This window comes from Schistocerca cancellata, chromosome 2, assembly GCF_023864275.1.
Source record: "Schistocerca cancellata isolate TAMUIC-IGC-003103 chromosome 2, iqSchCanc2.1, whole genome shotgun sequence".
Lineage (NCBI taxonomy): Eukaryota > Metazoa > Arthropoda > Insecta > Orthoptera > Acrididae > Schistocerca > Schistocerca cancellata.
Window position 1 is genome coordinate 591309843 of NC_064627.1, and position 12418 is coordinate 591322260.

General features: G+C 38.0%; 1 protein-coding gene across 3 annotated transcripts in view; it reads left to right on the forward strand.

Annotated features, from left to right (window-relative positions):
* Window positions 1-12003, forward strand: part of LOC126162226 (zinc finger protein 37-like) — a 74628-nt gene extending 62625 nt beyond the window's left edge. For all 3 annotated transcript variants that reach the window (XM_049918584.1, XM_049918587.1, XM_049918586.1), the window contains exon 6: window positions 10624-12003. In XM_049918584.1, the coding sequence (XP_049774541.1) occupies window positions 10624-11070 (447 nt within the window). In that variant the 3' untranslated portion in view covers window positions 11071-12003. The remainder of the gene's footprint in view (window positions 1-10623) is intronic.
* The last annotated feature ends 415 nt before the right edge of the window (window positions 12004-12418 follow it).

Consider the following 12418-nt stretch of genomic DNA (forward strand, 5'->3'; position numbering starts at 1 on the left):
CAGAGACTTCTTCATCCAGTACTCGGAGTATGTGCAGTGGGATACTTTCTTGAGTTTAGTGGAAGTAAAGTTTTGAATGTAGGCAAGTGCTGGTTAAAAGAAGTTAATTTTCTCCTGTAATATATTTTCTCACCCATAAGTTCAATTTTTGTACTGAGTTGTAAGGTTTTACGGCTTCTTTCTAACTTCTTTTTTCACTGTGCCTAAATTTTGACGAAACTGTAATTTAGCAGTTCACTTAATCTAATATCTTTGTTGCGAAAAATCCTAGACGTTATCTTCTACTTGTGTCAACCAGAGACCCAACTAATTTTTCAGAGCAGTTATCCCTATAGTTCAAGCTTATCATTGGAACTTTGAGATCTGCCTTTTAACCTCTCTTGTTCATGTTCATATTATAGAGTTGCTTGCTACTTGTGACTGTTAGATGTTCCATTATTTTGATCCTTTCATCTGATTTATGTACTATCTTATATCCTTGATCACACTCTTCTATAACTGATCTGTATGGCCATTGAATTGGCTCGACATATTTACCGATTCACATCGTTTTTATGCTCTCTCACATCATCCAGTTTTGCACCCATACTAAGCTTTTGTCCATTGACACCAGCTGTTTCCTCCCTAAACTACTCAGCTGATTCCATAAACAAAGTTAGTTACATTTTACACTAGAACTGCCATACAAATCTGTATACTACTAAGAAAGATGTATCCTACTTAATAAAATTACACGTAACTTATTCTGTTTGTTCAGAAGGAAAAGTATTTTCAAGAAAATGCTAATTAGAAGTACTCAAAATGAACTTTTTAGATCATTACAGTTTAATTGTAACTTGGACAGGCAGACAACTGGACATTCTGCTTCGCTTTGTCAGCTGTCTTAGTGGCTTTCTGAACAGTTTTCTTCTTCACTCCAAACCCTTCAGAGACAGTAACAACTCAAACTGAAATAACTTATTGTAATTAAATGGTGCAGCTGCTGCAGGAGGTCTGTGTGGTTACAGTGGGAAGTAAAGTAAGCCCTTTTGAGCTGCCTGCTCCTTCTGAAGCCAGTTTGACACTACGGGTAGAGGGGGCACTGTCCCTTACAGTCGCTGCAGCCCACTGGATGAAGATACACTACGAAGTTGTAATGTTGTGGCTCGTTACTCATAAGTGCCAACAAGAATCCCACCTGATGTAATAGTGTCACTCCAGTACAACTGGCCAAATTTTTACTACCTAGAAACCCACAAGATTATGTGGCTGTCCTGATGTTAAAGTGTCTTGTGAGTATGTCAGCTGAAATTCTGCTCAATACTATTGCGATGACTCATTGTTTAAAATCCTCTCAATCCGTGAAGGCTGACAAAGGGCCTCTGGTTAGGCACATCTACATCTACTTCAATATTGCACAATCCATTGAAAGGCACATGGCATGGGTATTTCGTACCACTACTAGACATTTCCTTTCCTGTTCCAATTGCATATAGATCGAAGTAAAAGTGACTGTCTGTACCTCTGTATGGGCCCTAATTTCTCACATCTGATCTATGTGATCCTTATGTGCAATGTTTGTTAGAGGAAACAGGATCGTTCTCCAGTCAGCTTCAAATACCGGTTCTGTAAATTTTCTCAATAATGTTACTTGAAAAGAACATCGCCTTCTTCCAGGAATTCCGAATTGAGTTCGCAAAGCATCTCTATAACATTTGTGTGTTGTTCGGACCAATCAGTAACAAAATCAGGCAGCCTGACTCTGAACTGCTTTGATGTCTTCCTTTAAGCCAACTTGGTACGGATCCCAATCACTGGAGCAGTATTCAAGAGTTAGTCACACTAGCATTCTATATGTTGTCTCTTTTACAGATGAACCACTCTTTCCTAGAATTCTCCCTGTAAACCGAAGTTATCCACTCGCCATTCCTACCACTGTCCTCACATGCTTGTTCCATTTCATATCAATTTGCAATGTTATGCCCAGTTTTTAAAATCATGTGATTATGTGAAGCAGGACACTACTAATGATGTATGACTTACCCAAACATTGTTTTTCCTACTCATCCACATTAACTTACATTTCTCTACATTTAGAGCTAGCTACCATTCATCACCCCAACTATAAAATTTTGTCTAAGTCATCTTGTTTTCTCTTACAGCTACTCAACTTCGACATCTTACCATACACCACATCATTATCAGTTAACAACTGCAGATTGCTGCCCACTCTGTCCGCCAAATCTTTTTCCACTGAGGACAACATACTGCATTGTATAACTTGAGAAGTCTTCAAGCCACTCGCATATCTGTGAGCCTATTCCATATGCTCGTACCTTCTTTGACAGCCTGTAACTGGGCACCATGGCAAATGCTCTCCTGAAATCTAAAACTATAGAATCTGCCTGTTGCCCTTCATCCATAGTTTGCATTATATCATGTGAGAAAAGGGAAGCTGAGTTTTGCACAAGTGATTTTTTTTTTTTTTCTAAAGCCAGGCTGAACCATGGACATCAGCTTCTCGGTCTCAAGAAAATTTATTATATTCAAACTTAGAATATGTTCAAGGATTCTGCATAAAACTAATGTTAGGGATATTAATCTGTAATTTTGTTGGTCTGTTATTTTGCCCGTCTTATACAAAGGAGTTACTTGCACTTTTTTCCACTTGCTTAGGACCCTGCGCTGGGTTAGAGATTCATGATAAATGCAAGCTAAGTAAGGGGCCAATGCCATAGACTACTCTTTGAAAAACCAAATTTGGATTCCATCCGGACCTGGTAACTATTTGTTTTAAACTCCCTCAGTTGTTTCTCCGCACCAGGGATGCTTATTACTATGTTGTCCATACTGAAGTCTTTTCGATGGTCAAACAGCAGTATATGGCTTTCATTTTGCTATTTTCAACTGCCACATCAGACTGGTCAACAAGTGACTGGATGGAAGCCTTAGACCCACTTAACAATTTTCTTTGGTTCTCTGCCATATCTGTTACTAAGGTATGATGGTGGTAGTAGCTGTATGCTTCGTGCATAGATCTTTTCACAGCCGCATGAATCTCTACTAACCTTTGTTTGTTGGCATTTGTGCATTCTCTTTTGAACAGAGCGCAACAGCCTCTGCTTCCACAGCATTTTCCAAGTCTCGTTATTAAACCATGGTGGGGTCTTTTCCATCCTTAATCCAATTACTGGGCAATAAGCCTCGAGACCACGATTTACAATCTGCTTAAACTTTGCCCGTAATTTCTCTATGTCCACCTTACCAGAACTAAGTGATGTCAGTTCAGTTCACTTGTGGAAGTGGATTGCTAACAACTGCTTATCTGCCGTTTCTAGCAGAATCACTCTCCTAGCCTTCTTAACTGGTTTATTAACTTCTGTAACTGTAGTTGCTATAATGGCATCATGATTGCTAATCCCTGTTAATGTACTTTAATTGTCAATAAGGTCCAGCCTATTTGTAGCTACAAGGCCTAAGATATTTCTGTTGTGTGGGGGTTGCCAAAATATCTGCTGAAGACACATTTTCAGAAAAAGTGTTCAAAAGTGCTTCACATGAATGACTGTACCCTGCTGCATTGAATCCATAGACATCCCAGTCCATACTTGGTAGGTTAAAGCCACCTCCTACTAGTAATGATCTGGGTATTTACGTGCTGCTGACATTAGACAGTCTTTGAATGACTGTAGCTTTGAATGACTAGAAATGTCACAGCAGAATTGGATGGCTGGGAAAAACATCAAACAATTAGCTTGGTTTCACCTAGACCTGTTACACGCAACCAGATAACTTCATTATCACACTCAACTTTGACCTCAATAGAGACAATATTTTTGTCAACCACAATGAACACTCCCCCTCCTATGGCCTCTAATCTGTCTTTCCAATATATGTGCCATGACTCGCTAAATATCTTGGAGCTTTCCACTTTGGGTTTCAGCCAGCTCTTGGTCCCGAGAATAATTTGAGAGTGAGAACTTTCCTAGAGGGCAGTAAATTCAGGAACTTTGTTCCAAATACTTCAGTAATTTACTGATCAAATTTTGACAGTCGAAGTGTCTTTACTCCTAATGCAGTATGACTTCTCTTGCTGCTTATCAACTGATGATTGTTCATCAGAGTACTTCAGACTTCGTCACATGCAGTCCACAAGTAACCTGCTACCTGCTACCTGAGTAGCTGCTTCCTTTGTATAGTGCACCCCAGACCTATCGAGCTTGTTGAAAGCTCTGTCACCATACTCTGGCAGCTCGGGGTACGTAGCTGTTGGCTACAAGAAAGCTCACTCAGTATGGTCTCTTCCAGTCTCCCACTTCACGTTTCTTCTTGGAAAGTATATATAATTCATTTTTCTTATACCTACTGTTCATACTACTCTGAATAAATTTGATTGCAATTCGCTCCTTTCTTTCTGTCAAACACTTACAAAGACTTTCCCGGTTTGCTGCAAAACCAGCTTTTAATTTCCTCGTATGTGGAAAATTCAAAAAGTTCCATGATTAAATGATTTCAACTCCCCGAACTTACTTTATTTTAATTGGCCTCTCTTCTCATTATGTTTTGTAATGTTCCCACGTTCAGCTGTGGATTTTAAACAATAAACTACGAAAGGATGTGGGTTTTAAGGGAGAGGGTAAGGAGTCATTCCAATCCCGGGAGCGGAAAGACTTACCTTAGGGGGAAAAAAGGACGAAGAGTTTGGGCCTTTTAATATGTCTGCTTGTGTCTGTATATGTGTGGATAGATATGTGTGTGTGTGCGCGCGTGAGTGTATACCCGTCCTTTTTTCCCCCTAAGGTAAGCCTTTCCGCTCCCGGGATTGGAATGACTCCTTACCCTCTCCCTTAAAACCCACATCCTTTCGTCTTTTCCCTCTCCTTCCCTCTTTCCTGACGAAGCAGCCGTTGGTTGCGAAAGCCAGAATTTTGTGTGTATGTTTGTGTTTGTTTGTGTGTCTATCGACCTGCCAGTGCTTTCTTTTGGTAAGTCACATCATCTTTGTTTTTAGATATATTTTTCCCACGTGGAATGTTTCCATCTATTATATTATATAAACCTCACATGCAGTCCACAAGTAATCTGCTACCTGAATAGCTGCTTCCTGTATAGTATATTGCCATTATTATAATTTTTATTTTTGTGCGTACTCACTCCTTTATGATCAGTATTAGTTTTTACCTACTTCATCATAAGTTGTGTCATTTATAACATCAGTGACATACAGGAAAATTACTTTACAAGTAACAGCGGTACTGCAGAGTTTCTTACCTGCAATACAGTAGATACACTTCAATAGTGTATGTGAGGATTGCTTTATAAATACTGTGCAAGTTGGCAACTCTTAGGATTAGGTGATGCGACAATAGTAAAAATACTGCTAGTTGCAGTGAGTGGCTTCAGAAAAAGGTGTTTTGTTTTATCCTCTGGTTTTAAGTAATGCAGATGTGAAATTAATAGAGAATGGCTGGATCTTGGGTAATATTACTGTTGACCAATGATTGTACATAAAGATCAAAACATTATTGATCAAAACCTGATAGAAACTCGGACAGTCAACAGTAAACTGTCGTGCAGTTTCTCATAAATTTCTTTTTTGTGGTGGTTGTGCGAGCACAAATGGTGAACCAACAACATAATTACAGAAGACTTGACATCATGTAACACGTTCTTGAAGATCATTATGTGTGAATGTGGAAAACATTGTGAAACTGTCCTTGAGGATTTTGAATTCTCACAGTGCTTTACACAAGAGACCAATTTCTGTGCAGTGCATCCCTCATTGCCAGATAGCTGACTATAAGTAGAAATGTCTGGGCATCGCAACAGTCTCGTGTGTAATGAATACAGGCTTTCAGCTGGAGTTGAACTTCCAGTAAAACAGCAAAAGAAAATTGGACAAGCTGAGTCAAAGGTCAAACAAGTAATGATCTTTGATTATAATCACAAAGGGCAATGATTATTACAGACAAGTTTCACTGCAGTTTGTCTCCTTGTAAAAAAAAAAAAAAATACTTAAAAATGTGCATAAAATGAGACCTTAGGTTCTTGAGGCTGAGCAACTCGTTCTCTACAAATGCCCATGCTTGCATGAAGGAATTGTCATTAACCCTTTTAGTGCCAGACGTTTTCTCAAAAGATCATGTTAAAAGTGCTATGCGATTTTACAGTAAAATGCAGACCTCTGCCATACTTGCAATAAAATCTAAACTAATGCATAAGGGAATGTAATTTTTTTTTAATTTTTTGGGAATGCTGCTGGCTACAGTAATATGTGCAATACACATTGTCAAAGAACATATTTTCAGAGAAAAAAATTATTTTCATGGTGCGGTTTATCGAAAAAAATTAAAACTTTGATTTCAGTTTACTCTGAGACCCATCAAATGATGATATACTCAAAAATTTCAGGTATATATGGAATCTCTGTAGTTTCCTTAACAAAAACATCATAAAGGAATACAAAATTTTTTATTTCACTAAGGAAAAAATCAAGAAGAACAAAACATTACAAAAAAAATTGTTTTGCTCTGAACGTGTTCTCAGTTCTTCAGTCATGAACCACTGACAAATGTGAGGTTGCAGTTATGACAACTACTTGCACACATGCTGATCAACACATGTAGGATGCAGTCCTTTCTTGCAACACACACATACTGTTCGTGAACAACGCTTCTTATCCTTCGTAGAACAAACACTACAGTAGCGTTCCTTTCTCTCCATAAGAGTCTCTACACCATGTACTGTTGGAGCAGGTACATTTATATCTATTGCACTTGTGGTTGCAGTCCTTGCCTGAAACCACTGTTGAGAAAGTTTTAAAATGACTATGCTGTTTAACTTCAGCCGTGTCAGTGGTTTGTCCCTGGGGTTTAGGCTTTCCTTATACAAAACATATGCATTCAGCAACATCCTGGCAATTATGCTGAACACTACCTTCTTCCACATCTTGACACCACTCCTCTCATCTAAATAGCAGTATGCCATCATATCAGATGAGTCAATGCCACCCATATACTTATTATATTCAAAAATAACATCTGGTTTCTTGACCGACTGTCTATTGCGAATTGTCTTTTCTGACGATGTAGCAGAGGATGACCTACTCACAAGGAGGACTGGATTTCTCTGATTTCTTCTGTCTGAAGCCACAGAGAAGTATAAAAAATTTCTTGAAAAACTTTAGCTGACCTACAGCATAATTCGACAGAAGACCACGTGGCAGGAATTTTCTGTTTCTTCCAATTGTTCCCGTTAGATAAGTGCTGACTGAATACAGCTTTTCTGCCAGAGGAATAAATGTAAAAAAGTTATTGCAAAACACATGGTAACCTTTTTGCATGTAGCTACCAAGAGCTAGTAGTTTCATGACTACTACATATCCCAGGCAATTCTTTTATTTTGTTTTTGTAATCATCACTTTTTGCACCACGGTATGCATAAAACCTTAGGCAGTAATTTACTACTGAATCACACAGCATCCAAAATTTGACTCCCCATCTGTGATGATGTTTATTGGGAAGGTACTGGATTAGCTGTGAGTGCGCCTTTGTCCCAACAAGACTTTCATCAACACTCAGTTGCTGGTGTGGAGTGTAGTAGCGACGGAAAACATTGTTGGCAATATCCACCAACACTTGAAATTTGGCTGTTTGATCGTATAATGGGTGACCAGGAGGGTGAAGTTTCGAATTGTCTACAAAATGTAAGAACCGCAACAACAACTGAAACCTGTTCCATGAAAACATTTGCGAAAACTACGGTGTCAACAGGTTTGCATCAGTTGACCAATAACTAAAAATTGTCGGTTTTTGTATCAGTCCCATATTCAAAATCACTGCTATAAAAGCCCTCATTTCTGCTACAGTTGTTGGTTGCCACTGTTTCATTCTCGAATTTGGCAATAAATGTGTTGACTGAATCACCTGGTGAGCGTATCTGTTAGTCTCAGTCACCATAATCGTAAGAAGCTGCAGCGAGAAGAACAAATTGAAAAAATCAATTGGTGTGGCGTTTGCTGGTATATGTTTAGGGCCTGGTACTTCTGTATACACAAAGCTTGGAGGGGGTGTATTATCTAATGCCTCATCCATTATTTCAACAAAAGTATTTGCACTGCAATTCAGTTGTGTTTGGTCGTCGTCGTTTGCTGACGCATAATCGTCACTTGAAGAAGAAAACAATGAGTCCTCTTCTCCACCAGACATCTCATAATCCGATTCACTTTCTGCAAATCCTGCAAATTCGTCTTCACTTCCACTACTTATCATATTATTGTCTAAATCACTCGTATCAAACCGCAACTTCTTACTTGACGACGCCATGCTGCTGCGAAATACTCGGTAAATAAACACCACCAGAGACTTTTATTTTACTCGAAATATCACACTGACAATCAAAAAGAAGATCGATATGCTGTGCCTTCGACCTTCCTTCTGCGTCTTGGCTAGGAAATACTAACAACTTTGCCTTCAAGCGCGGAAAAAGTGAATGAGGAGGGCATCACGATCAGATCGTTACTGGCATTTTTTGCCAAAAATCTGGAGCACGATCAGATCGTATTTGGCACTAAAAGGGTTAAAAAACATGCACAAATAAGGTTAGGAAGTCAAGCACTCTACAGACATCAACTTTGTATGGAAGTACCTGTGACGGTGATGGTTTCCTTCTCTGGTCACTGTTATCCAATACATTTGACATAGTATGAAAACAGATTATCTTGGATGATATAGTAAATCTTTTCAGACATTTGAACTCTTATCATTGAGAATTGAAACTATATGGTAGGAATGTCAAGAGACACCATAAAATAAATGTGTAGTTGGAATAATTATCTTTATAACTATGTAACAACTGTTTCTGTGTCAGACTGAAGTGTTTCAGGTTGGCTTGGGCTGTGTGATGGTTTGTTGGTTTGTTATACTTAACCTCATGCACCAAACAATTAAATAAGTTGCCATCTGAACATTCCTTTTATATACAGTGACTCTTGCTTACTGAATATTCAGTTGCAGTTAAGTATTATTAATCAGGGTCCAGATAGTCTGGGCTCTGAATCCATTCACCTTCCTCCTCCAACTTGGCCCAGACTTTGCCTCCTTAAAGGCTGCAGATAAAGCTGCTGAAAATTAACTCTTCATTCTCATTAATTCCTCCTCATAAATAAGAAACGAGATTCAATTCACCTTCTTATATTATCTTCAAAATTATAACTCAGTACATGATAAATGAGGACAGCTACCAACTCTGCCTCTCTATACTATGTGTATAACACATCTGATATTCAACTTGATAATTAACAATTACAATACATTTATTATCTTCAGCATTTCATGTTCATAGATTTTGCGGAGCTCTTTCTTCCGCTCTGCCCGCTCCATGGAAGTCCTATCTCCACCTCAGCACATAGAATCGTCTGACTGCTACCCACTTCCATACAGTCACTGGATCATTAGCTCTGGTATCAGATGTAAAACACATTTCAACAGTGGAGTGCTTGTCACTTTTCGATTACTCTGTCATGAACATATTTTCTCTGACGTGTATTTCAGGATGTGATACCTCTCATTCAAGGAATGGGATGTGTCACTACAAGACTTGTGTGATGAATGAGTTGTTATATGTTTTCTGTAACATTGAATATTGATGATGTTTTAGTCTTGGCAGTATTTCATAAAAAAATCAGTGTGCGCCACATTTGTTGTTTGCCAATGATTTTCCACATCACTTTGATAGAATCATAATAAGAAATACGGAACCTGAGTTTGCCCTTCATTATTTTTATAAGATGATCCCTCGTGGAAAAATTGTTGATTAATTAATAGTTGCATTAAGTATGAATTTATAAGTGTATGCTCTTGTGCTAGATATCAGGAGGCATATTAATAATAAATAGTCTGTGCATTTACTTGTTAAGCTATTTGTAAAGGAAGAATGTGTCTTTCATTACACAGAGGCCTGTATATAGATATTATGGCCATATATGTCTCTTAAAAGTTGACAATAAGGACACATCTGATGGACAAAAAAAAAAAAAAAAAAAATTTGGCGAAGTGTGATTAGGACACGCACACAGAAGGTTCCATATGAACTATAATGTGTATACACAAATCAGCCATTCCGGGAGTCAGTTTTTGCCCCTTATTGACACTGGCTCCGGTCCCAGGGATTCCAAGGCTATTAAGAACGTTTTAATTTAATATTTGAAGTTGAATAACAAATGACGGGAAAATAATTTTTTTGTTTGATAAAATTACAAGTTTCTGTTTTTTCCTTTACGTGTACTGTGTACATCAAGGGTAAGTGCCCTATAGGTTTAAATGGGTGAGTTTGCAAGTATCAAAATATGCGACATAAATGACTGAATCTTTTGATTGCATTGACTTAAAAGCTTAGTATGTGACATAAATTTCAACTCTATATGTCTAGCAGTTTCTGAGAAAATGGATTTTGAAAAGTCAGATGAATGAACGGACAGGCAGGCAGACAGACAACATAAGTGTTACATGTTTACTGATTTACGTACAGAACCCTAAGAATGAATATTTTCCTAACTATAATTATTATTATTATTATTATTATTATTATTATTATTAATATTATTATTATTCAGGAATCTATTAAAATAAATAAATTTTTTTCCAGGTATACATTGCAGAACTGAAGGATCATGTGATTATCCAACAAGACAGCGATGATCGCTGCTATGCAGAAAAGACAGTAGTAGTGGAGGATGCCGACACGAAGAGCCAGACTGTCCAGGAAGCAGTGGAGCATCTTATAATTGATGGACAAGTTCACTTTGCGGACCCTTCGGAACTAGCTGATATTCACACTGATGTTGGTTCGGTAACAGAGATCACAACATCGTCCGGTGATACGAGCAGACACACACTTGTGGTGCCCGCTACTCCAAACTTAGGGGCAGCTGCAGCTGCATATGAGCAGGATGCTGTTGCTACCCTCAGTGGATCCGTACCTGCTATCCAGACTAGCTCTGGCCCTGTGCATCTTGTTCAAATTAGGATACCCTCATCAGAGCACCTAGGAGCTGGTCGGACGTGGTTTAATGTGGTGAATGCCAGCCAGTGAACTTTAAGTATGAATTGTAATTGAATGTGATTGCTCTGGTGTGATTACACTATGGAACTGTGCTATGCTGGCAGTCATGCCAGTATTCCTTGTTTGTTGACATATTTGTAAATTTTCGCATGTATAGTATGGGTGCATGTTAAATGATGTACGGTCTAATGTATCCTTGTACACTATTGTGGTCTTAAAGTAAAATGAAAGTCACATATGAAAATACCTGTGTGTGTGTGTGTGTGTGTGTGTGTGTGTGTGAGTGTGTGTGTGTGTGTGTGTGTGTGTGTGTTTAGATATGCGCTTGCTTGTAATTTTTCTTTGTAATTAATGGTGTGATTGAGTTTGTGATGTGTGTATATTTCGTTGTAATAATATTAACTGTTTGTGTACTCTGTTAATATTACCCAAGAATCATGTCTTCAAAAGCACAGTGAGCTGAAAGCAAGTGTTTTTCTTAGAGGCCATTGAATTTCGTCGATGTTTTTTTATCTGTGAATTACTGTTGCAGAATTGTATAATGTACATAATGTGCGCCATGCAAGCTGTTATCTTGCATAAATGCGTGATAGACCAACACATTTTGTGATAAATTGTGTTTTGTGATATTGTATTGTCAGATAACCCAAGTTAGGGAAGAAATATCTACTTTTTTATTTTCTGTTCTTTTCTAGTGATGGCCTGATGAATGACATTGTAAAAGTTATTTTTCTGTGTAACTCACACTAGACTGTCATAACAGATGATTGCAAAACAGAAGAAAAGAACAGATGAGCCATGCAATATGAACATTTTGCCTATATGCTCCACTGTTTTACCTTAACAGTGATTAAGGACATAAAAGCAAAATTAAAATTTTAGTACTGTTCTGTGCTTCAGTTATTAGTTTTTCATATTAACTGCTCTTATTTGGTTACTAAATAAAATGTTACCATCCCATAATTTCTTCATATTCTGGACTTCGGTTTTAAGCAGTAAGTTATTGACACTTGATTGAATAATGGAGTCCTTACGTGTTGTACAGCCTCACCAAATGGACTGGTCTGCCTGGCACCAAGGGTAGTGCTGTATTGTACTTCAGGAGGAAACACCAGTAGTTGTTTGTGTATGGAGGGCAAATGAAAAGTGAAACAGACTTCAGTATGTCAAGTAATTTAATTCAAATCTGGAAATACATGTTACTTTGTTACCATAAATTCAGGGCATAAATTTGTCAATGTTCACTATTTATCTTGCTTGCAGAGGACAATACCATGTCAGGTTCAGCAAAACCAGTATCATAAATCATAACATTTAGTCTACAGGCTCGTGGTCAATAATGCATCACAATTTTAATATAGTATATGCTGATGATTCG